The sequence below is a fragment of the Pseudorasbora parva genome, chromosome 16 (assembly GCF_024679245.1).
Source record: "Pseudorasbora parva isolate DD20220531a chromosome 16, ASM2467924v1, whole genome shotgun sequence".
NCBI classification, from domain to species: Eukaryota; Metazoa; Chordata; class Actinopteri; order Cypriniformes; family Gobionidae; genus Pseudorasbora; species Pseudorasbora parva.
In genome coordinates this window covers 161,747-189,288 of record NC_090187.1, presented here as the reverse complement: position 1 = coordinate 189,288, position 27,542 = coordinate 161,747, and the positions used below count along the sequence as shown (strand labels likewise).

Below are 27,542 nucleotides of genomic sequence, written 5' to 3'. Positions count from 1 at the left end.
TACACTAAAGCCATCATGGGCCGTAGAGAGCTCAAGCAGATCAGGTTAGGGTTCACTGCTCTACACTAAAGCCATCATGAGCCATAGAGAGCTCAAGCAGATCAGGTTAGGGTTCACTGCTCTACACTAAAGCCATCATGGGCCGTAGAGAGCCCAAGCAGATCAGGTTAGGGTTCACTGCTCTACACTAAAGCCATCATGAGCCGTAGAGAACTCAAGCAGATCAGGTTAGGGTTCACTGCTCTACACTAAAGCCATCATGAGCCGTAGAGAGCTCAAGCAGATCAGTTTAGGGTTCACTGCTCTACACTAAAGCCATCATGGGCCATAGAGAGCTCAAGCAGATCAGGTTAGGGTTCACTGCTCTACACTAAAGCCATCATGGGCCATAGAGAGCCCAAGCAGATCAGTTTAGGGTTCACTGCTCTACACTAAAGCCATCATGGGCCATAGAGAGCCCAAGCAGATCAGGTTAGGGTTCACTGCTCTACACTAAAGCCATCATGGGCCATAGAGAGCCCAAGCAGATCAGTTTAGGGTTCACTGCTCTACACTAAAGCCATCATGGGCCATAGAGAGCCCAAGCAGATCAGGTTAGGGATCACTGCTCTACACTAAAGCCATCATGGGCCATAGAGAGCTCAAGAAGATCAGGTTAGGGTTCACTGCTCTACACTAAAGCCATCATGAGCCGTAGAGAGCTCAAGCAGATCAGGTTAGGGTTCACTGCTCTACACTAAAGCCATCATGAGCCGTAGAGAGCTCAAGCAGATCAGGTTAGGGTTCACTGCTCTACACTAAAGCCATCATGAGCCATAGAGAGCTCAAGCAGATCAGGTTAGGGTTCACTGCTCTACACTAAAGCCATCATGGGCCATAGAGAGCTCACGCAGATCAGGTTAGGGTTCACTGCTCTACACTAAAGCCATCATGAGCCATAGAGAGCTCAAGAAGATCAGGTTAGGGTTTACTGCTCACTACATCCTCATCACCCAGTTCTGATGTAAACCTGACCTGGTTCTGACCCAGTTCTGATGTAATCCTGACCCGATTGTGTTGTTCCGCAGCTCTACAGAGATGGAGCACGAGGTGGCCTGTCTGGACATCACTCCTCTGGGCGAGAGCGCCGGAGACTCCAGCATCTGCGCTGTGGGACTCTGGACAGACATCTCAGCCCGCCTGCTGAAGCTGCCCTGCTTCACTCCTCTGCACAAAGAGATGCTTGGTGGAGGTGTGTGAGTGAGTGTGTGTGAGTGAGTGTGTGTGAGTGAGTGTGTGGGAGTGAGTGTGTGGGAGTGAGTGTGTGGGAGTGAGTGTGTGGGAGTGAGTGTGTGGGAGTGAGTGTGTGGGAGTGAGTGTGTGGGAGTGAGTGTGTGGGAGTGAGTGTGTGGGAGTGAGTGTGAGTGAGTGAGTGTGAGTGAGTGTGTGGGAGTGAGTGTGTGGGAGTGAGTGAGTGAGTGTGTGGGAGTGAGTGAGTGAGTGTGTGGGAGTGAGTGAGTGAGTGTGTGGGAGTGAGTGAGTGAGTGTGTGGGAGTGAGTGAGTGTGGGAGTGAGTGAGTGTGGGAGTGAGGGAGTGAGGGAGTGAGTGAGTGTGGGAGTGAGTGAGTGAGGGAGTGTGGGAGTGAGTGAGTGAGGGAGTGTGGGAGTGTGGGAGTGTGGGAGTTTGTGTGTGTGGGAGTGAGTGTGTGGGAGTGAGTGTGTGGGAGTGAGTGTGTGGGAGTGAGTGTGTGGGAGTGAGTGTGTGGGAGTGAGTGTGTGGGAGTGAGTGTGTGGGAGTGAGTGTGTGGGATTGAGTGTGTGGGAGTGAGTGTGTGGGAGTGAGTGAGTGAGTGTGTGGGAGTGAGTGAGTGAGTGTGTGGGAGTGAGTGAGTGAGTGTGTGGGAGTGAGTGAGTGTGGGAGTGAGTGAGTGTGGGAGTGAGTGAGTGTGGGAGTGAGTGAGTGAGGGAGTGTGGGAGTTTGTGTGTGTGGGAGTTTGTGTGTGTGGCAGTGTGTGGGAGTGTGTGTGTGTGTGGGAGTGTGTGTGTGTGTGGGAGTGTGTGTGTGTGTGGGAGTGTGTGTGTGTGTGGCAGTGTGTGTGTGTGGCAGTGTGTGTGTGTGGGAGTGTGTGTGTGTGTGGGAGTGTGTGTGTGTGTGGGAGTGTGTGTGGGAGTGTGTGTGTGAGTGAGTGTGAGAGTGTGTGAGAGTGTGTGTGTGTGTGTGAGTCAGTGTGTGATGCAATAAGTCTAATATGTCAACACGTCCAGCTGATGCCTGAATGAAGCGTGCTGTGATGGCACTGCGTGAGTGGATCTAAAAGCTGTTGTTGTTTTGTGTAGAGATCATCCCTCGCTCCATCCTCATGACCACGTTTGAGGGCAGTCACTACCTGCTGTGTGCGCTGGGAGACGGAGCACTCTTCTACTTCGGCCTGGACATTCAGACAGGTCTCTCACACAGGCACACTCACACACACACACAGACACACATACACAGACACGCACACACACAGACACACATACACAGGCACAGTCACGCACACACACAGGCACTCTCACAGACACACACACACACAGACACACACACAGGCACAGTCACGCACACACACAGGCACAGTCACAGGCACACTCACAGACACACACACAGGCACACTCACAGACACACATAAACAGGCACACTCACAGACACACACACACAGGCACACTCACAGACACACACACGCACACAGACACACACACAGGCACAGTCACGCACACACAGAGACACACATAAACAGGCACACACACAGACACACATAAACAGGCACAGACACACACACACAGGCACACTCACAGGCACACACACAGTCATTTATGAGATGGAAGTAAATATTGTGACTCAAAAAGCATAGTCATAATGAGTAAAAAGTCTATTATTGTAATTGTAATTAAAACATATTTATGAAATGAAAGAAAAAAAGTAGAATTTAAAATTTGACACTTATGAGATTAAATGTCAAAATTGTTAATTAAAATGTGTAATTATGACATAGAAAGTCAAAGCGATGACATACCAGGGCTCTAGAGTCCGACTAATTTGGTATGGGGCGGGTCTTTGGCTCTGATTGGCTGTGCTCCAGACTCCTGATAACCCTACTCTGTGCTGCGAGTGGTTTGATATCGACCTGAGCAGCCCCAGGGAGGCAAACAGTATCAGCAAACTAAACGCAGCGGTGACTGAAGGTGTGTCCGTGTGTGTGTGTGCAGGTGTTCTAAGCGAGCGTAAGAAGGTTACTCTGGGCACTCAGCCCACAGTTCTGCGCACCTTCCGCTCTCTCTCCACCTCTAACGTCTTCGCCTGCTCCGACCGGCCCACCGTCATCTACTCCAGCAACCACAAGCTGGTGTTCTCCAACGTCAACCTGAAGGAGGTCAACTACATGTGCCCTCTGAACTCTGAGGGATACCCCGACAGGTGAGCGGTGTGTGTGTGTGTGTGTGGAGCTGCCTGCTGTAGGAGCACACTTGAGATTCACAAACCTCTCTCTCTCTCTCACACACACACACACCCTTCTGTTCCAGCCTGGCTCTGGCCAACAACAGCACTCTGACCATCGGCACCATCGACGAGATCCAGAAGCTGCACATCCGGACCGTGCCGCTCTACGAGTCGCCCAAGTGAGTGTGTGTGTCTGTGAGAGAGAGAGAGAGTGTGTGTGTGTGTGTTCCACTAATGTCTCTGATGGTGAGTGTGCGTGCGCGCGTGTGTGTGTGTGTTTCTGCAGGCGGATCTGTTATCAGGAGGTGTCCCAGTGTTTCGGAGTTCTGTCTAGTAGGGTCGAAATGCAGGATGCCAGTGGAACGACAGCAGCCGTGCGGCCCAGCGCCAGCACACAGGTGTGTGTGTGTGTGTGTGTGTGTGTGTGTGTATGCGCGCAGTGATGTTCAAGTCAAGTGCATCTTTATTGTCATTCTCCTATACGTGTATACATTGGACCGAGATGGCGTTTCCTCAGGACTGTGGTACACATGGAACATCACACAACAAACATAAAGTTTGGACAAAATACGAGACATTAATACAAGACATTAAGTACCCTGGAGAAGCATAGAAGAAGAATAGATACATGAACTTATGTAATATGTAAAACAAACACTACAACTAGTAACATGGTTATATTTTTGCATAGCAGCAGTACTGGCAGAAGTGGCTAAAGCAGCTTGCAGTAGTATATAGTTTTAAAAAGTTAGTATGTATGCAGAATATGGATCTTTACTGGATTAGGTGTTCAACCACCGACCCCAGGGGGATCAGACTGGTACGGGAGATGTGTTTCCCTAACCCAGATATAAGCACTCAGATGCCGATGTGTGTTGAGTAATATAACAGCCTCAGGGTAAAAACTATTGCCCAGTCTGCTGGTGTTGGCAGGAGGGTGAACAGTCCATGAAGAGCGATACGAATAGCTCTGCCTATGCAGCGGTTAGCTATAAGGTATCCAGAGTTGGTAAAGAGATTCCAACAGTCCTTTCAGCTGTTCTCAGAATCCGCCGCAGAGTCTTGCGATCGGAAGCTGTGCAGTTCACACCACACTGTAGGACAGTTGGTCAAGACGCTCTCTATCGTCCCTCTACTGAAGGAGGTGAGAACGGTCTGTGGACGTATAACTCTCTTTAACTTTCTCCAAAAGTGGACACGTTGCTGGGCCTTCTTGACTAGACAGGTGGAGTGCCTGATCGGTAGGGTTTGGGAAGGGTCTTCATTGCTGGAGTATTCCTAACGTCAGACAGGTGCAGTGCCTGATCGGTAGGGTTTGGGAAGGGTCTTCATTGCTGGAGTATTCCTAACGTCAGACAGGTGCAGTGCCTGATCGGTAGGGTTTGGGAAGGGTCTTCATTGCTGGAGTATTCCTAACGTCAGACAGGTGCAGTGCCTGATCGGTAAGGTTTGGGAAGGGTCTTCATTGCTGGAGTATTCCTAACGTCAGACAGGTGCAGTGCCTGATCGGTAGGGTTTGGAAAGGGTCGTCATTGCTGGAGTATTCCTAACGTCAGACAGGTGCAGTGCCTGATCGGTAGGGTTTGGAAAGGGTCGTCATTGCTGGAGTATTCCTAACATCAGACAGGTGCAGTGCCTGATCGGTAGGGTTTGGGAAGGGTCTTCATTGCTGGAGTATTCCTAACGTTAGACAGGTGCAGTGCCTGATCGGTAGGGTTTGGGAAGGGTCTTCATTGCTGGAGTATTCCTAACGTCAGACAGGTGCAGTGCCTGATCGGTAGGGTTTGGGAAGGGTCTTCATTGCTGGAGTATTCCTAACGTCAGACAGGTGCAGTGCCTGATCGGTAGGGTTTGGGAAGGGTCTTCATTGCTGGAGTATTCCTAACGTCAGACAGGTGCAGTGCCTGATCGGTAGGGTTTGGGAAGGGTCTTCATTGCTGGAGTATTCCTAACGTCAGACAGGTGCAGTGCCTGATCGGTAGGGTTTGGGAAGGGTCTTCATTGCTGGAGTATTCCTAACGTCAGACAGGTGCAGTGCCTGATCGGTAGGGTTTGGGAAGGGTCTTCATTGCTGGAGTATTCCTAACGTCAGACATGTGCAGTGCCTGATCGGTAGGGTTTGGGAAGGGTCTTCATTGCTGGAGTATTCCTAACGTCAGACAGGTGCAGTGCCTGATCGGTAGGGTTTGGGAAGGGTCTTCATTGCTGGAGTATTCCTAACGTCAGACAGGTGCAGTGCCTGATCGGTAGGGTTTGGGAAGGGTCTTCATTGCTGGAGTATTCCTAACGTCAGACAGGTGCAGTGCCTGATCGGTAGGGTTTGGGAAGGGTCTTCATGGCTGGAGTATTCCTAACGTCAGACAGGTGCAGTGCCTGATCGGTAGGGTTTGGAAAGGGTCTTCATTGCTGGAGTATTCCTAACATCAGACAGGTGCAGTGCCTGATCGGTAGGGTTTGGGAAGGGTCTTCATTGCTGGAGTATCCCTAACGTCAGACAGGTTCAGTGCCTGATTGGTAGGGTTTGGGAAGGGTCTTCATTGCTGGAGTATTCCTAACGTCAGACAGGTGCAGTGCCTGATCGGTAGGGTTTGGGAAGGGTCTTCATTGCTGGAGTATTCCTAACGTCAGACAGGTGCAGTGCCTGATCGGTAGGGTTTGGGAAGGGTCTTCATTGCTGGAGTATTCCTAACATCAGACAGGTGCAGTGCCTGATCGGTAGGGTTTGGGAAGGGTCTTCATTGCTGGAGTATCCCTAACGTCAGACAGGTGCAGTGCCTGATCGGTAGGGTTTGGGAAGGGTCTTTATTGCTGGAGTATTCCTAACGTCAGACAGGTGCAGTGCCTGATCGGTAGGGTTTGGGAAGGGTCTTTTTTGCTGGAGTATTCCTAACGTCAGACAGGTGCAGTGCCTGATCGGTAGGGTTTGGGAAGTGTCTTCATTGCTGGAGTATTCCTAACGTTAGACAGGTGCAGTGCCTGATCGGTAGGGTTTGGGAAGGGTCTTTTTTGCTGGAGTATTCCTAACGTTAGACAGGTGCAGTGCCTGATCGGTAGGGTTTGGGAAGGGTCTTCATTGCTGGAGTATTCCTAACGTTAGACAGGTGCAGTGCCTGATCGGTAGGGTTTGGGAAGGGTCTTCATTGCTGGAGTATTCCTAACGTTAGACAGGTGCAGTGCCTGATCGGTAGGGTTTGGGAAGGGTCTTCATTGCTGGAGTATTCCTAACGTTAGACAGGTGCAGTGCCTGATCGGTAGGGTTTGGGAAGGGTCTTCATTGCTGGAGTATCCCTAACGTTAGACAGGTGCAGTGCCTGATCGGTAGGGTTTGGGAAGGGTCTTCATTGCTGGAGTATCCCTAACGTCAGACAGGTGCAGTGCCTGATCGGTAGGGTTTGGGAAGGGTCTTCATTGCTGGAGTATTCCTAACGTCAGACAGGTGCAGTGCCTGATCGGTAGGGTTTGGGAAGGGTCTTCATTGCTGGAATGCTGTTTTTTACTTCCAAACGTGCACAGATATTATTCAGGGTATCTAGAAGAGGAATGATGTCATCACAGTCAGACAGGTGACGTTGCTTTTCCTGAGGCCACATTCGCCTTGTGTGCTTGATGTCTGTAAAAGGACTGAATTCTTTCTGCATAGTCAAATTCAAATTCATTAAACAAAGTTCATTAATGTGCAGTAGATGTGTGTCTCAGATGGTGTGTGTGTGTATGTGTGTGTGGCAGGCTCTGTCCAGCAGTGTGAGCTCCAGTAAGCTGTTTCCCAGCAGCACATCACCTCACGAGACGTCGTTCGGAGAGGAGGTGGAGGTGCACAGTCTGCTGGTGGTGGATCAGCACACGTTTGAGGGTAGGTGTGTTTGAGTGAGAGAGAAAGTGTGTGCGAGTGCGTGTAAGAGTGTGTGTGTGTGTGGTCTAACGGGCTCCTCTCCCGCAGTGCTGCATGCGCATCAGTTCCTCCAGAACGAGTACGCGCTCAGCATGGTCTCCTGTAAGCTGGGCAGGGATCCGGCCGTCTACTTCATCGTCGGCACAGCCATGGTGTATCCGGAGGAGGCGGAGCCGAAGCAGGGCCGCATCATCGTCTTCCACTATACAGACGGTAACGTCCAATCAGAAACACCCTTACTGTTCTTTACAGCAGAGCTACTCACATGGCCAAGGCCGGCCCGCCAATCATCTCCATCCTTCCTAGAGGTGTGGCTAAATTTGGTTAGATCCGGTTAGATACACAGTGTGTGGAATTTATTATTATGGTCTTATATCTGCATACTGGGTTCCATGTTTCCAAGTCAACACAACACTTTAGTTTCGGTTTATTGGTGGTTTAGTTTCGGGTTAGGGTGATGTCTAAATGAATAGCCCCGCTCTACTAGCCTGGAAATCTAGACGCACCCTAGCGACAGCAAATCTAATCGTCTAGCAACTCTCAATACGACAATTCACCATTCACCGTTTGGAGAATACTTCTCTGTAGCGGCACTTTTGACGACGTCCACTCGCTTTAGCCTCCTCACCCACAGGTTTGGCTGGATATATTTACTTTTTTCTGAAGGAAATCGATACAATCCTACGCCTTTTGCTGTATATCTGACGGCGCCACCCCAAACACAACACGTTTTCGTCATAGTTTCAACTTTAATCAACAGCAATGTTCTTAACTATGTAACCGTTACAGTAGACGGCTGATCTCTTCAGTTTGTCAGGAGAAGCCGCTCGCGTTCTGCCACCCGGAAGTATCTTGGAGCCGATTGTTTACAAACATTCTGAAATGCCGTATTCACTTCTGAGCTGTAAACCCCAAACTCTGGTCGGGCCAATCACATTGTGTATAGAGTCGGTGGGCGGGGCTTAACATAATGACGGCAAAGTTGCTTCTAGTTAACACAGAAGCTGGCGAATGGCGGTCTTTCGAATCGGCTTTGACTGCGACTCTAGAAGACTTGAGTTTAGCTTTTCTCTGAGAAAAGAACAAAGAACGGCACTGAAGTCATTCTGAAGGGAAGATGTGTTCGGAGTTTAGCCGACCGGATACGGCCAAAGTTTAATCTGTCAGCTCCGCTTCACCTTCGTTGCTCTGGTTGGTTGTAGCGCTATCCAATCGCGTGCAGAGCGAGTTTGACAGACAGCCGTTTATCCCGCCCCTCAGATTGAGCCGCCAATGGGGAGTTTCCAGACCAAACATCTGGATGTGGGTCTGGCTTGTCAGGCTACCGCTCTAATGGACCATTACATGTTTTGTTATTGTGGCTTTTTCAATCATGAATATGAAGGTTTAACATTTCATTTTAATATTTTAAAACAAAACTAATGTAGTTAAAGTTAAGATAGGTAAATGACTGAATAAAAACATCAGAAACTAAATATATTTACCAAATAATGTTTCTACATTATTTATGATTAACAGTATAAAGACAAATATGGTCTTTTTACTTCAACCTTTAGAGTTACGTGTGTGTGTGTGTGTGTGTGTGTGTGTGTGTGTGTGTGTGTGTGTGTGTGTGTGTGTGTGTGTGTGTGTGTGTGTGTGTGTGTGTGTGTGTGTGTGTAATCATATGGACTGTTTTTACTTTCAGGCAAACTGCAGACGGTGGCAGAGAAGGAGGTCAAAGGTGCTGTTTACTCTATGGTGGAGTTTAATGGCAAACTACTGGCCAGCATCAACAGCACCGTGAGTCCTGACCCGATCTAACCCAACCCGTCCTGACCCGTCCCAATCCGACCCTGACCCGACCTAACCTAACCCGATCTAACCCAACCCTAACCCGATCTATCTCAACCCGTCCCAATCCGACCCTGACCCGACCTAACCTAACCCGATCTAACCCAACCCGTCCTGACCCGATCTAACCCAACCCGTCCTGACCCGTCCCAATCCGACCCTGACCCGACCTAACCCGATCTAACCCAACCCGTCCTGACCCGATCTAACCCAACCCTAACCCTAACCCGACCTAACCCAACCCTAACCCGATCTAACCCAACCCGTCCCAATCCGACCCTGACCCGACCTAACCTAACCCGATCTAACCCAACCCTAACCCGATCTAACCCAACCCGTCCTGACCCAATCTAACCCTAACCCAACCCTAACCCGATCTAACCCAACCCTAACCCGACCTAACCCAACCCGTCCTGACCCGATCTAATCCAACCCGTCCTGACCCGACCTAACCCAACCCGTCCTGACCCGACCTAACCCAACCCAACCCTAACCCAGCCCAACCTAACCTTTCCCTTCTGGTCTCTTCGCCTCCCGCCACTGACGTGTGTGTGTGTGTGCGCGTGTATGCGCGTGCGTGTGTGTGTGTCTCCGCAGGTGCGGCTCTATGAGTGGACTGCAGAGAAGGAGCTGCGCACAGAGTGTAACCACTATAATAACATCATGGCTCTGTACCTGAAGACCAAAGGAGACTTCATCCTGGTGGGGGACCTGATGCGCTCCGTGCTGCTGCTGGCCTATAAGCCCATGGAGGGCAGCTTCGAAGAGGTGAGCGCCGCCGCTCGGCATTCTGGGCCGCTTCTGCGCTGCCGCTCGGCATTCTGGGCCGCTTCTGCGCTGCCGCTCGGCATTATGGGCCGCTTCTGCGCCGCCGCTCGGCATTCTGGGCCGCTTCTCTGCATGAGGCTTCACTGCTCTGTTCTGTCTGCAGATTGCTCGTGATTTTAACCCGAACTGGATGAGTGCTGTGGAGATCCTGGACGATGATAACTTCCTCGGGGCTGAGAACGCCTTCAACCTGTTCGTGTGCCAGAAGGACAGGTAAGGGTTAGAGCCAGAGTCAGAACTGAGCCGCGATTGGCTGAAGACTGACCACAGGTGTGTGTGTGTGTGTGTGTGTGCAGTGCGGCCACCACAGACGAGGAGCGGCAGCACCTGCAGGAAGTGGGTCTGTTCCACCTGGGCGAGTTCGTCAACGTGTTCTCTCACGGCTCTCTGGTGCTGCAGAACCTGGGCGAGAGCTCCACTCCCACACAGGGCTCAGTGCTGTTCGGCACGGTCAACGGCATGATCGGTGAGCTCACACACACACACACACAGGGCTCAGTGCTGTTCGGCACGGTCAACGGCATGATCGGTGAGCTCACACACACACACACACACACACAGGGCTCAGTGCTGTTCGGCACGGTCAACGGCATGATCGGTGAGCTCTCTCACACACACACACACACACAGGGCTCAGTGCTGTTCGGCACGGTCAACGGCATGATCGGTGAGCTCACACACACTCCCACACGCACACACACACACAGGGCTCAGTGCTGTTCGGCACGGTCAACAGCATGATCGGTGAGCTCTCTCACACACACAGGGCTCAGTGCTGTTCGGCACGGTCAACGGCATGATCGGTGAGCTCACACACACACACACACACACAGGGCTCAGTGCTGTTCGGCACGGTCAACGGCATGATCGGTGCGCTCTCTCACACACACACACACACACACAGGGCTCAGTGCTGTTCGGCACGGTCAACGGCATGATCGGTGAGCTCTCTCACACACACACACACACAGGGCTCAGTGCTGTTCGGCACGGTCAACGGCATGATCGGTGAGCTCACACACACACACACACACACACAGGGCTCAGTGCTGTTCAGCACGGTCAACGGCATGATGGGTGAGCTCACACACACACACACACTCCCATACAGGGCTCAGTGCTGTTCGGCACGGTCAACGGCATGATCGGTGAGCTCACACACACACACACACGCACACACACACACACACAGGGCTCAGTGCTGTTCGGCACGGTCAACGGCATGATCGGTGAGCTCACACACACACACACAGGGCTCAGTGCTGTTCGGCACGGTCAACGGCATGATCGGTGAGCTCACACACACACACACACACACACACAGGGCTCAGTGCTGTTCGGCACGGTCAACGGCATGATCGGTGAGCTCACACACACACACACACACACACACACACACAGGGCTCAGTGCTGTTCAGCAGGGTCAACGGCATGATCGGTGAGCTCACACACACACACACACAGGGCTCAGTGCTGTTCAGCACGGTCAACGGCATGATCGGTGAGCTCACACACACACACACACTCCCACACAGGGCTCAGTGCTGTTCGGCACGGTCAACGGCATGATCGATGAGCTCACACACACACACACACACAGGGCTCAGTGCTGTTCGGCACGGTCAACGGCATGATCGGTGAGCTCACACACACACACACACACACACACACACACACACACAGGGCTCAGTGCTGTTCGGCACGGTCAACGGCATGATCGGTGAGCTCACACACACACGCACACACACACACACACAGGGCTCAGTGCTGTTCGGCACGGTCAACGGCATGATCGGTGAGCTAGCACACACACACACACGCGCGCGCGCAGACACTCATGGGCGTAGATTGCTGATGTGAGTGTGTGTGTTTTGTTTCTGAGGTCTGGTGACGTCGCTCTCTGAGGGCTGGTACAGTTTACTGCTGGATCTGCAGAACCGGCTCAACAAGGTCATCAAGAGCGTCGGCAAGATCGAGCACAGCTTATATCCTTCAGCACTGTGTGTGTGAGTGAGTGTGTGTGTGTGAACTGTGTGTTTGACCTTGACTCCCTGCACCTGGAGGTCGTTCCACACCGAGCGTAAGACGGAGCAGGCCACAGGCTTCATCGACGGAGATCTGATCGAGAGCTTCCTGGATCTGGGTCGAGCCAAGATGCAGGAGGTGGTCAGCACACTGCAGGTGATGACATCACACACACACACACACACACACACACACACTCACTCACTCACATGCTCACTCACATGCTCACTCACTCACACACACACTCACTCACTCACATGCTCACTCACATGCTCACTCACTCACACACACGCTCACTCACTCACACACACGCTCACTCACTCACACACACACTCACACACACACACGCTCACTCACTCACTCACACGCTCACTCACTCACTCACTCACTCACACACACACACACACACACACGCTCACTCACTCACTCACACGCTCACACACACACACGCTCACTCACTCACTCACACGCTCACTCACTCACACACACACACACACGCTCACTCACTCACACACACGCTCACTCACTCACGCTCACTCACTCACACACACGCTCACTCACTCACTCACTCACTCACACACACACACACGCTCACACGCTCACTCACACACGCTCACTCACACACACTCACTCACTCACACACACTCACTCACTCACACACACTCACTCACACACACACACGCTCACTCACTCACACACACGCTCACTCACTCACACGCTCGCTCACTCACTCACACGCTCACTCACTCACTCACACGCTCACACACACACACTCACACTCACTCACACACACTCACTCACACACTCACTCACTCACTCACTCACTCACTCACTCACTCACTCACACACACACACACACACATTCACTCACTCACTCACATACTCACTCACACATGCATATCTACACAAGCGCTTTTCTCTGTTCTTCTGGATTTGTTATTGCTCGGGTTCCTCTTCACGTGTGTGTGTGTGTGCGTGCGTGCATGCGTGTGTGTGTGCACTGTAGATTGACGACGGCAGTGGGATGAAGCGTGAAGCCACGGTGGACGAGGTGATCAAGATCGTGGAGGAGCTGACGCGGATCCATTAGCCAATCACAGCGCCACAGATCTGTACATAGATATACATAAACCAGAGGCTGCGCTTCACTGCTGTAGAATGAATTGAGTCCCTCACAGCCTCATGCACCGCTCACGTTTGTCCTGCGAGCGCACAGACGAGCAGCACTGATCTGCAGGAGTTTAGTGAAGCGTTTGCCATCGTGATGTTTCTCTGTTCCTTCTTTTATTTTAATAAAGTTTCCTTCAGTACTTTGGGCCTGTTGCGTTTTATGGTGTGTGTGTGTGTGTGAGTGTGTGTGTGTGTGTGAGAGGCTTTCAATAAAAGCACATTACAGTAGAAACGAGTTTGGTCGTAATGTAATCTCCTGTCTCTGGTGAGGGATGTCAGTCTTGAATGCGTAATGTGCCGTCAGACGGGCATTATTGTGCAATAAACCCAGATCTCAGAGCTGAGGCTGACTGTACATTATCCTGCGTATTACATGACCTCTTCATTAATAAATAAATGGACATGAAATATTGATTTGAGTGTGCATGATTTTATTATGAGTAGAAGCGAGCAAAGAGAAAATCAAGAGTTTAGCAAAATGTGACTCCAGAAGGCCAGCACTAACACGGACCAATCACAATCGACCTACATGCATGTGATATAATAACGGATGCATGTGATATAATAACGGATGCATGTGATATAATAACAGATGCATGTGATATAATAACAGATGCATGTGATGTAATAACAGATGCATGTGATATAATAACGGATGCATGTGATATAATAACAGATGCATGTGATATAATAACGGATGCATGTGATATAATAACAGATGCATGTGATATAATAACGGATGCATGTGGTATAATAACAGATGCATGTGATATAATAACAGATGCATGTGATATAATAACGGATGCATGTGATATAATAACGGATGCATGTGATATAATAACAGATGCATGTGATATAATAACAGATGCATGTGATATAATAACAGATGCATGTGATATAATAACAGATGCATGTGATATAATAACGGATGCATGTGATATAATAACGGATGCATGTGATATAATAACGGATGCATGTGATATAATAACGGATGCATGTGATATAATAACGGATGCATGTGATATAATAACGGATGCATGTGATATAATAACGGATGCATGTGATATAATGGATGCATGTGATATAATAACAGATGCATGTGATATAATAACGGATGCATGTGATGTAATAACAGATGCATGTGATATAATAACGGATGCATGTGATATGGATGCATGTGATATAATAACAGATGCATGTGATATAATAACGGATGCATGTGATATAATAGATGCATGTGATATAATAACGGATGCATGTGATATAATAACGGATGCATGTGATATAATAACGGATGCATGTGATATAATAACAGATGCATGTGATATAATAACGGATGCATGTGATATAATAACAGATGCATGTGATATAATAACGGATGCATGTGATATAATAACAGATGCATGTGATATAATAACAGATGCATGTGATATAATAACAGATGCATGTGATATAATAACGGATGCATGTAATATAATAACGGATGCATGTGATATAATAACGGATGCATGTGATATAATAACGGATGCATGTGATATAATAACGGATGCATGTGATATAATGGATGCATGTGATATAATAACGGATGCATGTGATATAATAACGGATGCATGTGATATAATAACGGATGCATGTGATATAATAACAGATGCATGTGATATAATAACAGATGCATGTGATATAATAACGGATGCATGTGATATGGATGCATGTGATATAATAACAGATGCATGTGATATAATAACGGATGCATGTGATATAATAACAGATGCATGTGATATAATAACGGATGCATGTGATATAATAACGGATGCATGTGATATAATAACGGATGCATGTGATATAATAACAGATGCATGTGATATAATAACGGATGCATGTGATATAATAACAGATGCATGTGATATAATAACGGATGCATGTGATATAATAACAGATGCATGTGATATAATGGATGCATGTGATATAATAACGGATGCATGTGATATAATAACAGATGCATGTGATATAATGGATGCATGTGATATAATAACGGATGCATGTGATATAATAATGGATGCATGTGATATAATAACGGATGCATGTGATATAATAACAGATGCATGTGATATAATAACGGATGCATGTGATATAATAACGGATGCATGTGATATAATGGATGCATGTGATATAATAACGGATGCATGTGATATAATAACGGATGCATGTGATATAATAATGCATGTGATATAATAACAGATGCATGTGATATAATAATGGATGCATGTGATATAATGGATGCATGTGATATAATAATGGATGCATGTGATATAATGGATGCATGTGATATAATAACGGATGCATGTGATATAATGGATGCATGTGATATAATAACAGATGCATGTGATATAATAACGGATGCATGTGATATAATGGATGCATGTGATATAATGGATGCATGTGATATAATAACGGATGCATGTGATATAATGGATGCATGTGATATAATAACGGATGCATGTGATATAATGGATTCATGTGATATAATAACGGATGCATGTGATATAATGGATGCATGTGATATAATAACGGATGCATGTGATATAATGGATGCATGTGATATAATAACGGATGCATGTGATATAATAACGGATGCATGTGATATAATGGATGCATGTGATATAATAACAGATGCATGTGATGTAATAACAGATGCATGTGATATAATAACAGATGCATGTGATATAATAACGGATGCATGTGATATGGATGCATGTGATATAATAACAGATGCATGTGATATAATGGATGCATGTGATATAATGGATGCATGTGATATAATGGATGCATGTGATATAATAACAGATGCATGTGATATAATAACAGATGCATGTGATATAATAACGGATGCATGTGATATAATAACGGATGCATGTGATATAATAACAGATGCGTGTGATATAATAACAGATGCATGTGATATAATAACGGATGCATGTGATATAATGGATGCATGTGATATAATAACGGATGCATGTCATATAATGGATGCATGTGATATAATAACGGATGCATGTGATATAATGGATGCATGTGATATAATAACGGATGCATGTGATATAATGGATGCATGTGATATAATAACGGATGCATGTGATATAATAACGGATGCATGTCATATAATGGATGCATGTGATATAATAACGGATGCATGTGATATAATGGATGCATGTGATATAATAACAGATGCATGTGATGTAATAACAGATGCATGTGATATAATGGATGCATGTGATGTAATAACAGATGCATGTGATATAATAATGGATGCATGTGATATAATAACGGATGCATGTGATATATTAACAGATGCATGTGATATAATAACGGATGCATGTGATATAATAACAGATGCATGTGATATAATAACGGATGCATGTGATATAATGGATGCATGTGATATAATAACGGATGCATGTGATATAATGGATGCATGTGATATAATAACAGATGCATGTGATATAATAACGGATGCATGTGATATAATGGATGCATGTGAAATAATGGATGCATGTGATATAATAATGGATGCATGTGATATAATAACAGATGCATGTGATGTAATAACAGATGCATGTGATATAATAACAGATGCATGTGATATAATAACGGATGCATGTGATATGGATGCATGTGATATAATAACAGATGCATGTGATATAATGGATGCATGTGATATAATGGATGCATGTGATATAATAACAGATGCATGTGATATAATGGATGCATGTGATATAATAACAGATGCATGTGATATAATAACGGATGCATGTGATATAATAACAGATGCATGTGATATAATAACGGATGCATGTGATATAATAACAGATGCATGTGATATAATGGATGCATGTGATATAATAACAGATGCATGTGATATAATAACAGATGCATGTGATGTAATAACAGATGCATGTGATATAATAACGGATGCATGTCATATAATGGATGCATGTGATATAATAAGGGATGCATGTGATATAATGGATGCATGTGATATAATAACAGATGCATGTGATGTAATAACAGATACATGTGATATAATAACAGATGCATGTGATGTAATAACAGATGCATGTGATATAATTTTTTCCCATGAGAATGGCCGTTTGTTCATGTTCACAGAAAATCCCTTGAAACAGTTATTAAAAACAAAAACCTAATTCTACTCACACATGCCGACAAATTGATCTGGCCTCGTGCAATATTCATCATTCTTCTGGAAAGACGTGACCGAGGTGATTTATTACAGCAGAAGGGAAATCAGGATGAATTATTGATCACTTCTGTGAAGCTGTAATGGAAGACACATTTGATGCATATTGTATGGAGCCTGATCAGTATTCAAGACCCACTTACCATAAATTCATTCATGTATACATCAAAAACATAACAGCAGCAGATACTGGGCGTGGGTTATGTTCAGAAACATCACGACAGACTTCGGCTTCTGTCCGGAGAAAGGGTGTGAGTGTGTGAGATATAAAATAACCCCAACTGTGTTAAAACATCATGATAATGCTGTAACAACTGGCCATAATAAGCAACCACATCCACTAATATTTGTAAAGATTTATTTATATGTCACACAGGTGTGCATATTAGAGATGGACTTTTGATCATAAGTTCAGTTCCTTGATAATCATAGAAATAAATTCAGAATGACATGACACATAAGGCCAGAGTCCTTGCTCCGAGGATCCAGGACAGACCAGATCCATAAACCACAATAAGAGTAACCATATTTAGTGTTTTGCATTACTATTACACATTGCTGTGGCACTCATTCATGCTCAGATCAGGACACATCATCAGGACACAACTCACTCTTTAAATGTGAGAATGGCATTGCAGAAGATAATACAATATCAAAGCAAGTGTCATTTGTTTAATAGAGAGCTCAAGCACAATGAAGTTATGTTAGAAAAATTCAATTTGAATTACGCAAAATGGCAAAGATGCCCAGAGAGTCTGTTTTCTCTTTAGAAATCTTCGGCTGAATGTCATGCTGTGGATGAAGCAGCCCCAGACTCAGCAGATCCGTCAGTTGAGGAAGTGCTGTAGATGCTTCCGTACACCAGTAGGTGGCACCAGTCTTCTGTACAACATCTGGCTTTCATGTTTATCAGATTTTAGAAAAAATAGAAACCGTAATAACCTAAAAAAGTCAGTTGCATTTGATTGTGTATGGTCATCTTTATCTGTGTGAACACTCATCGACTCTTGCTCCTCTTCCTATTCTTCCTCTTCCTATTCTTCCTCCTCTACCTCTTCTTCCTCTTCCACCTTCTCTTCCTCTTCTTCCTCATCTTCCTCCTTCTCTTCCTCCTCCGGCTCCATGAATGCTCCGAGTCCGTACTTCGGTGCAGATTTGGCAAAAGTGCACATCAAGGGAGCAAAGTGGCCCTAAAGGAGTCGTTCTTGAGCTCTGTTCCCAAATCTGACACACAGGACCTCGAGACTGTGAATGTTAGGGGAAAGTAAAACAGATCCAGCTTGAAGCAGTGATTGACAGGTGCAGCTAGTGCTTCCCAACCCCTATTTTAACATCCAGAATCCTCTCCAACACACTAGCAAACACACGTTTCAGAACTGTGAAAAATCAGGTGTTAAGTATTTAATAAATGTAACAACATCAGAAACCAATAATAACATTAACAAGTGATGGCCGGATTATAATGAAGCAGTTGAATCTACTAATGTACTACATGTTCAAATAAATTATTGGAAAAAAAAGTGTTATAAAATGATAAACTTCATATTTACGCCTTTAAACCATTGTTAAGAAAAAAAAAGAAAACAACACCATTCTGCTCCAGTAGTTCTCCGCCCCTGTAATGTAGATGTAGTAAACTGAGCTTATATGTGGCTCTTTCACTGAATTATCCTTGAGGAACAGCCTTCAGGGCTCAAGTCTTCCTTCTGTTTTATTCATGAACGCTGTCTCAGATCTACCAACATGTGATCTAAACATCTTGCCTTTTGAATCTACTGAGAGCACTCTGAGTAAATATAAATGGCTGTTGTTCATATACGTATTAATATGAAATTGTACAAATATAAAATCCTGACATTAGTTACTGTAGATTAATTTTGCTATATTTTCTTCACAAATGGACGAATTGTCCAGTAAATAATCACAATAAAGAGCCATTTGCATTTCTTTTTGTTGAATTGAATTATAAAACCATGTTGCAAATAGCAGAGTGTTAGCAAAATGTCACAATCGATTGCTACAGCGATAAAGACGAAGATGAAGCAGAAACGGCTGAAATGGTTGGTCCTGAACCGCGGCTCTATGCATAGAACGTGTCCACTTTCACCGCATGGCAGAATATGGTCATGGAGAACACGAGCCCCAGGATCTGCAAACACAAACGCAAGTAAATGATGATCAATAGCAGAGCTCTTTATTATAGATTGATCATTGTGCTGTGAAGGGTTTAGTACCTGTGTGAGAGCCGTGCAGAGCGCAAAGATCCACAGCGCCACCAGATTCTCCTGCAGCCAACCCTTCACTCGCTCGTAACACGGCTGTAACACACACACACACACACACACACACACTCCGTCACACATACACGTCATTAACATGGCTGTAACACACAAACACATTCTGTCACTCATACACGCGTGATTAACACGGCTGTAACACACAGCGGCTTATGTGTAAGTGTTTGCCATAATCGGTCGTGGTGTTTCCAGGTGTGTTATGTGTGAGTGTTTGCTCAGATCGGTCGTGGTGTTTCCAGGTGTGTTATGTGTGAGTGTTTGCCCAGATCAGTCGTGGTGTTTCCAGGTGTGTTATGTGTGAGTGTTTGCCCAGATCGGTCGTGGTGTTTCCAGGTGTGTTATGTGTGAGTGTTTGCCCAGATCAGTCGTAGTGTTTCCAGGTGTGTTATGTGTGAGTGTTTGCTCAGATCAGTCGTGGTGTTTCCAGGTGTGTTATGTGTGAGTGTTTGCCCAGATCAGTCGTAGTGTTTCCAGGTGTGTTATGTGTGAGTGTTTGCTCAGATCAGTCGTGGTGTTTCCAGGTGTGTTATGTGTGAGTGTTTGCCCAGATCAGTCGTAGTGTTTCCAGGTGTGTTATGTGTGAGTGTTTGCTCAGATCGGTCGTGGTGTTTCCAGGTGTGTTATGTGTGAGTGTTTGCTCAGATCAGTCGTGGTGTTTCCAGGTGTGTTATGTGTGAGTGTTTGCCCAGATCAGTCGTAGTGTTTCCAGGTGTGTTATGTGTGAGTGTTTGCTCAGATCGGTCGTGGTGTTTCCAGGTGTGTTATGTGTGAGTGTTTGCTCAGATCAGTCGTAGTGTTTCCAGGTGTGTTATGTGTGAGTGTTTGCTCAGATCAGTCGTGGTGTTTCCAGGTGTGTTATGTGTGAGTGTTTGCCCAGATCAGTCGTAGTGTTTCCAGGTGTGTTATGTGTGAGTGTTTGCTCAGATCGGTCGTGGTGTTTCCAGGTGTGTTATGTGTGAGTGTTTGCTCAGATCGGTCGTGGTGTTTCCAGGTGTGTTATGTGTGAGTGTTTGGTCAGATCGGTCGTGGTGTTTCCAGGTGTGTTATGTGTGAGTGTTTGCTCAGATCGGTCGTGGTGTTTCCAGGTGTGTTATGTGTGAGTGTTTGCCCAGATCAGTCGTGGTGTTTCCAGGTGTGTTATGTGTGAGTGTTTGGTCAGATCGGTCGTGGTGTTTCCAGGTGTGTTATGTGTGAGTGTTTGCCCAGATCAGTCGTAGTGTTTCCAGGTGTGTTATGTGTGAGTGTTTGCTCAGATCGGTCGTGGTGTTTCCAGGTGTGTTATGTGTGAGTGTTTGCTCAGATCGGTCGTGGTGTTTCCAGGTGTGTTATGTGTGAGTGTTTGCTCAGATCGGTCGTGGTGTTTCCAGGTGTGTTATGTGTGAGTGTTTGCCCAGATCGGTCGTGGTGTTTCCAGGTGTGTTATGTGTGAGTGTTTGCTCAGATCGGTCGTGGTGTTTCCAGGTGTGTTATGTGTGAGTGTTTGCTCAGATCGGTCGTGGTGTTTCCAGGTGTGTTATGTGTGAGTGTTTGCTCAGATCGGTCGTAGTGTTTCCAGGTGTGTTATGTGTGAGTGTTTGGTCAGATCGGTCGTGGTGTTTCCAGGTGTGTTATGTGTGAGTGTTTGCTCAGATCGGTCGTGGTGTTTCCAGGTGTGTTATGTGTGAGTGTTTGCCCAGATCGGTCGTGGTGTTTCCAGGTGTGTTATGTGTGAGTGTTTGCTCAGATCGGTCGTGGTGTTTCCAGGTGTGTTATGTGTGAGTGTTTGCTCAGATCGGTCGTGGTGTTTCCAGGTGTGTTACGTGTGAGTGTTTGCCCAGATCGGTCGTGGTGTTTCCAGGTGTGTTATGTGTGAGTGTTTGCTCAGATCGGTCGTGGTGTTTCCAGGTGTGTTATGTGTGAGTGTTTGCCATAATCGGTCGTGGTGTTTCCAGGTGTGTTATGTGTGAGTGTTTGCTCAGATCGGTCGTGGTGTTTCCAGGTGTGTTATGTGTGAGTGTTTGCTCAGATCGGTCGTGGTGTTTCCAGGTGTGTTATGTGTGAGTGTTTGCTCAGATCGGTCGTGGTGTTTCCAGGTGTGTTATGTGTGAGTGTTTGCCCAGAGCAGTCGTGGTGTTTCCAGGTGTGTTATGTGTGAGTGTTTGCTCAGATCGGGCGTGGTGTTTCCAGGTGTGTTATGTGTGAGTGTTTGCCCAGATCGGTCGTGGTGTTTCCAGGTGTGTTATGTGTGAGTGTTTGCTCAGATCGGTCGTGGTGTTTCCAGGTGTGTTATGTGTGAGTGTTTGCTCAGATCGGTCGTGGTGTTTCCAGGTGTGTTATGTGTGAGTGTTTGCTCAGATCGGTCGTGGTGTTTCCAGGTGTGTTATGTGTGAGTGTTTGCTCAGATCGGTCGTGGTGTTTCCAGGTGTGTTATGTGTGAGTGTTTGCTCAGATCAGTCGTGGTGTTTCCAGGTGTGTTATGTGTGAGTGTTTGCTCAGATCGGTCGTGGTGTTTCCAGGGGTGTTACGTGTGAGTGTTTGCTCAGATCAGTCGTGGTGTTTCCAGGTGTGTTATGTGTGAGTGTTTGCCCAGATCAGTCGTGGTGTTTCCAGGTGTGTTATGTGTGAGTGTTTGCTCAGATCGGTCGTGGTGTTTCCAGGTGTGTTACGTGTGAGTGTTTGCTCAGATCGGTCGTGGTGTTTCCAGGTGTGTTATGTGTGAGTGTTTGCTCAGATCGGTCGTGGTGTTTCCAGGTGTGTTACGTGTGAGTGTTTGCTCAGATCAGTCGTGGTGTTTCCAGGTGTGTTATGTGTGAGTGTTTGCTCAGATCGGTCGTGGTGTTTCCAGGTGTGTTACGTGTGAGTGTTTGCTCAGATCAGTCGTGGTGTTTCCAGGTGTGTTATGTGTGAGTGTTTGCCCAGATCAGTCGTGGTGTTTCCAGGTGTGTTATGTGTGAGTGTTTGCTCAGATCGGTCGTGGTGTTTCCAGGTGTGTTATGTGTGAGTGTTTGCCATAATCGGTCGTGGTGTTTCCAGGTGTGTTATGTGTGAGTGTTTGCCCAGATCGGTCGTGGTGTTTCCAGGTGTGTTATGTGTGAGTGTTTGCCCAGATCGGTCGTGGTGTTTCCAGGTGTGTTATGTGTGAGTGTTTGCTCAGATCGGTCGTGGTGTTTCCAGGTGTGTTATGTGTGAGTGTTTGCTCAGATCGGTCGTGGTGTTTCCAGGTGTGTTATGTGTGAGTGTTTGCTCAGATCGGTCGTGGTGTTTCCAGGTGTGTTACGTGTGAGTGTTTGCCCAGATCGGTCGTAGTGTTTCCAGGTGTGTTATGTGTGAGTGTTTGCCCAGATCGGTCGTGGTGTTTCCAGGTGTGTTATGTGTGAGTGTTTGCCCAGATCAGTCGTGGTGTTTCCAGGTGTGTTATGTGTGAGTGTTTGCTCAGATCGGTCGTGGTGTTTCCAGGTGTGTTATGTGTGAGTGTTTGCCCAGATCGGTCGTAGTGTTTCCAGGTGTGTTATGTGTGAGTGTTTGCTCAGATCGGTCGTGGTGTTTCCAGGTGTGTTACGTGTGAGTGTTTGCCCAGATCGGTCGTGGTGTTTCCAGGTGTGTTATGTGTGAGTGTTTGCCCAGATCGGTCGTAGTGTTTCCAGGTGTGTTATGTGTGAGTGTTTGCTCAGATCAGTCGTGGTGTTTCCAGGTGTGTTATGTGTGAGTGTTTGCCCAGATCGGTCGTGGTGTTTCCAGGTGTGTTATGTGTGAGTGTTTGCCCAGATCGGTCGTGGTGTTTCCAGGTGTGTTATGTGTGAGTGTTTGCCATAATCGGTCGTGGTGTTTCCAGGTGTGTTATGTGTGAGTGTTTGCTCAGATCGGTCGTGGTGTTTCCAGGTGTGTTATGTGTGAGTGTTTGCTCAGATCGGTCGTGGTGTTTCCAGGTGTGTTATGTGTGAGTGTTTGCCCAGATCAGTCGTGGTGTTTCCAGGTGTGTTATGTGTGAGTGTTTGCTCAGATCGGTCGTGGTGTTTCCAGGTGTGTTATGTGTGAGTGTTTGCTCAGATCGGTCGTGGTGTTTCCAGGTGTGTTATGTGTGAGTGTTTGCTCAGATCGGTCGTGGTGTTTCCAGGTGTGTTATGTGTGAGTGTTTGCCCAGATCAGTCGTGGTGTTTCCAGGTGTGTTATGTGTGAGTGTTTGCCCAGATCAGTCGTGGTGTTTCCAGGTGTGTTATGTGTGAGTGTTTGCTCAGATCGGTCGTGGTGTTTCCAGGTGTGTTATGTGTGAGTGTTTGCCCAGATCGGTCGTGGTGTTTCCAGGTGTGTTATGTGTGAGTGTTTGCTCAGATCAGTCGTGGTGTTTCCAGGTGTGTTATGTGTGAGTGTTTGCTCAGATCGGTCGTTGTGTTTCCAGGTGTGTTATGTGTGAGTGTTTGCTCAGATCGGTCGTGGTGTTTCCAGGTGTGTTACGTGTGAGTGTTTGCTCAGATCAGTCGTGGTGTTTCCAGGTGTGTTATGTGTGAGTGTTTGCCCAGATCGGTCGTGGTGTTTCCAGGTGTGTTATGTGTGAGTGTTTGCCCAGATCGGTCGTGGTGTTTCCAGGTGTGTTATGTGTGAGTGTTTGCCCAGATCGGTCGTGGTGTTTCCAGGTGTGTTATGTGTGAGTGTTTGCTCAGATCGGTCGTGGTGTTTCCAGGTGTGTTATGTGTGAGTGTTTGCTCAGATCGGTCGTGGTGTTTCCAGGTGTGTTACGTGTGAGTGTTTGCCCAGATCGGTCGTAGTGTTTCCAGGTGTGTTATGTGTGAGTGTTTGCCCAGATCGGTCGTGGTGTTTCCAGGTGTGTTATGTGTGAGTGTTTGCCCAGATCAGTCGTGGTGTTTCCAGGTGTGTTATGTGTGAGTGTTTGCTCAGATCGGTCGTGGTGTTTCCAGGTGTGTTATGTGTGAGTGTTTGCCCAGATCGGTCGTAGTGTTTCCAGGTGTGTTATGTGTGAGTGTTTGCTCAGATCGGTCGTGGTGTTTCCAGGTGTGTTACGTGTGAGTGTTTGCCCAGATCGGTCGTGGTGTTTCCAGGTGTGTTATGTGTGAGTGTTTGCCCAGATCGGTCGTAGTGTTTCCAGGTGTGTTATGTGTGAGTGTTTGCTCAGATCAGTCGTGGTGTTTCCAGGTGTGTTATGTGTGAGTGTTTGCCCAGATCGGTCGTAGTGTTTCCAGGTGTGTTATGTGTGAGTGTTTGCTCAGATCGGTCGTGGTGTTTCCAGGTGTGTTATGTGTGAGTGTTTGCCCAGATCGGTCGTGGTGTTTCCAGGTGTGTTATGTGTGAGTGTTTGCCCAGATCGGTCGTGGTGTTTCCAGGTGTGTTATGTGTGAGTGTTTGCTCAGATCGGTCGTGGTGTTTCCAGGTGTGTTATGTGTGAGTGTTTGCTCAGATCGGTCGTGGTGTTTCCAGGTGTGTTATGTGTGAGTGTTTGCCCAGATCAGTCGTGGTGTTTCCAGGTGTGTTATGTGTGAGTGTTTGCTCAGATCGGTCGTGGTGTTTCCAGGTGTGTTATGTGTGAGTGTTTGCTCAGATCGGTCGTGGTGTTTCCAGGTGTGTTATGTGTGAGTGTTTGCTCAGATCGGTCGTGGTGTTTCCAGGTGTGTTATGTGTGAGTGTTTGGTCAGATCGGTCGTGGTGTTTCCAGGTGTGTTATGTGTGAGTGTTTGCTCAGATCGGTCGTGGTGTTTCCAGGTGTGTTATGTGTGAGTGTTTGGTCAGATCGGTCGTGGTGTTTCCAGGTGTGTTATGTGTGAGTGTTTGCCCAGATCGGTCGTGGTGTTTCCAGGTGTGTTATGTGTGAGTGTTTGCTCAGATCGGTCGTGGTGTTTCCAGGTGTGTTATGTGTGAGTGTTTGCTCAGATCGGTCGTGGTGTTTCCAGGTGTGTTATGTGTGAGTGTTTGCCCAGATCGGTCGTGGTGTTTCCAGGTGTGTTATGTGTGAGTGTTTGCTCAGATCGGTCGTGGTGTTTCCAGGTGTGTTATGTGTGAGTGTTTGCTCAGATCGGTCGTGGTGTTTCCAGGTGTGTTATGTGTGAGTGTTTGCTCAGATGGGGCGTGGTGTTTCCAGGTGTGTTATGTGTGAGTGTTTGCCCAGATCGGTCATAGTGTTTCCAGGTGTGTTATGTGTGAGTGTTTGCCCAGATCGGTCGTGGTGTTTCCAGGTGTGTTATGTGTGAGTGTTTGCCCAGATCGGTCGTGGTGTTTCCAGGTGTGTTATGTGTGAGTGTTTGCTCAGATCGGTCGTGGTGTTTCCAGGTGTGTTATGTGTGAGTGTTTGCCCAGATCGGTCGTGGTGTTTCCAGGTGTTTTATGTGTGAGTGTTTGCCCAGATCTGTCGTGGTGTTTCCAGGTGTGTTATGTGTGAGTGTTTGCTCAGATCGGTCGTGGTGTTTCCAGGTGTGTTATGTGAGTGTTTGCCCAGATCGGTCGTGGTGTTTCCAGGTGTGTTATGTGTGAGTGTTTGCCCAGATCGGTCGTGGTGTTTCCAGGTGTGTTATGTGTGAGTGTTTGCTCAGATCGGTCGTGGTGTTTCCAGGTGTGTTATGTGTGAGTGTTTGCCCAGATCGGTCGTGGTGTTTCCAGGTGTGTTATGTGTGAGTGTTTGCTCAGATCAGTCGTGGTGTTTCCAGGTGTGTTATGTGTGAGTGTTTGCTCAGATCGGTCGTGGTGTTTCCAGGTGTGTTATGTGTGAGTGTTTGCTCAGATCGGTCGTGGTGTTTCCAGGTGTGTTATGTGTGAGTGTTTGCTCAGATCGGTCGTGGTGTTTCCAGGTGTGTTACGTGTGAGTGTTTGCTCAGATCGGTCGTGGTGTTTCCAGGTGTGTTACGTGTGAGTGTTTGCCCAGATCGGTCGTGGTGTTTCCAGGTGTGTTATGTGTGAGTGTTTGCTCAGATCGGTCGTGGTGTTTCCAGGTGTGTTATGTGTGAGTGTTTGCTCAGATCGGTCGTAGTGTTTCCAGGTGTGTTATGTGTGAGTGTTTGCTCAGATCGGGCGTGGTGTTTCCAGGTGTGTTATGTGTGAGTGTTTGCTCAGATCGGTCGTGGTGTTTCCAGGTGTGTTATGTGTGAGTGTTTGCTCAGATCAGTCGTGGTGTTTCCAGGTGTGTTATGTGTGAGTGTTTGCTCAGATCGGTCGTGGTGTTTCCAGGTGTGTTATGTGTGAGTGTTTGCTCAGATCGGTCATGGTGTTTCCAGGTGTGTTATGTGTGAGTGTTTGCTCAGATCGGTCGTGGTGTTTCCAGGTGTGTTACGTGTGAGTGTTTGCTCAGATCGGTCGTGGTGTTTCCAGGTGTGTTACGTGTGAGTGTTTGCCCAGATCGGTCGTGGTGTTTCCAGGTGTGTTATGTGTGAGTGTTTGCTCAGATCGGTCGTGGTGTTTCCAGGTGTGTTATGTGTGAGTGTTTGCTCAGATCGGTCGTAGTGTTTCCAGGTGTGTTATGTGTGAGTGTTTGCTCAGATCGGGCGTGGTGTTTCCAGGTGTGTTACGTGTGAGTGTTTGCCCAGATCAGTCGTGGTGTTTCCAGGTGTGTTATGTGTGAGTGTTTGCCCAGATCAGTCGTGGTGTTTCCAGGTGTGTTATGTGTGAGTGTTTGCCCAGATCAGTCGTGGTGTTTCCAGGTGTGTTATGTGTGAGTGTTTGCTCAGATCGGTCGTGGTGTTTCCAGGTGTGTTATGTGTGAGTGTTTGCTCAGATCGGTCGTGGTGTTTCCAGGTGTGTTATGTGTGAGTGTTTGCCCAGATCAGTCGTGGTGTTTCCAGGTGTGTTATGTGTGAGTGTTTGCTCAGATCGGTC

The 27,542-nt window shown here is 47.1% G+C and overlaps 2 protein-coding genes across 3 annotated transcripts in view; one reads left to right on the top strand and one right to left on the bottom strand.

Moving 5' to 3' along the window:
* The window catches only part of ddb1 (damage-specific DNA binding protein 1), a 33,414-nt gene extending 20,075 nt beyond the window's left edge, over window positions 1–13,339 (top strand). The window contains exons 14-27 of the mRNA XM_067419314.1: window positions 1,068–1,231; window positions 2,317–2,424; window positions 3,223–3,430; window positions 3,538–3,633; window positions 3,741–3,852; window positions 7,181–7,304; window positions 7,392–7,556; window positions 9,031–9,125; window positions 9,774–9,944; window positions 10,108–10,217; window positions 10,301–10,470; window positions 11,887–11,989; window positions 12,062–12,185; window positions 13,036–13,339. Of these exons, the coding sequence (XP_067275415.1) occupies window positions 1,068–1,231; window positions 2,317–2,424; window positions 3,223–3,430; window positions 3,538–3,633; window positions 3,741–3,852; window positions 7,181–7,304; window positions 7,392–7,556; window positions 9,031–9,125; window positions 9,774–9,944; window positions 10,108–10,217; window positions 10,301–10,470; window positions 11,887–11,989; window positions 12,062–12,185; window positions 13,036–13,119 (1,834 nt within the window). The 3' untranslated portion in view covers window positions 13,120–13,339. The remainder of the gene's footprint in view (window positions 1–1,067; window positions 1,232–2,316; window positions 2,425–3,222; window positions 3,431–3,537; window positions 3,634–3,740; window positions 3,853–7,180; window positions 7,305–7,391; window positions 7,557–9,030; window positions 9,126–9,773; window positions 9,945–10,107; window positions 10,218–10,300; window positions 10,471–11,886; window positions 11,990–12,061; window positions 12,186–13,035) is intronic.
* Window positions 13,340–17,795: 4,456 nt separating this feature from the next.
* Window positions 17,796–27,542, bottom strand: part of tspan4a (tetraspanin 4a) — a 56,622-nt gene continuing 46,875 nt past the window's right edge. For both annotated transcript variants that reach the window (XM_067419358.1, XM_067419357.1), the window contains 2 exons: window positions 19,689–19,772; window positions 17,796–19,603 (listed from right to left, as the gene is read on the bottom strand). In XM_067419358.1, the coding sequence (XP_067275459.1) occupies window positions 19,535–19,603; window positions 19,689–19,772 (153 nt within the window). In that variant the 3' untranslated portion in view covers window positions 17,796–19,534. The remainder of the gene's footprint in view (window positions 19,604–19,688; window positions 19,773–27,542) is intronic.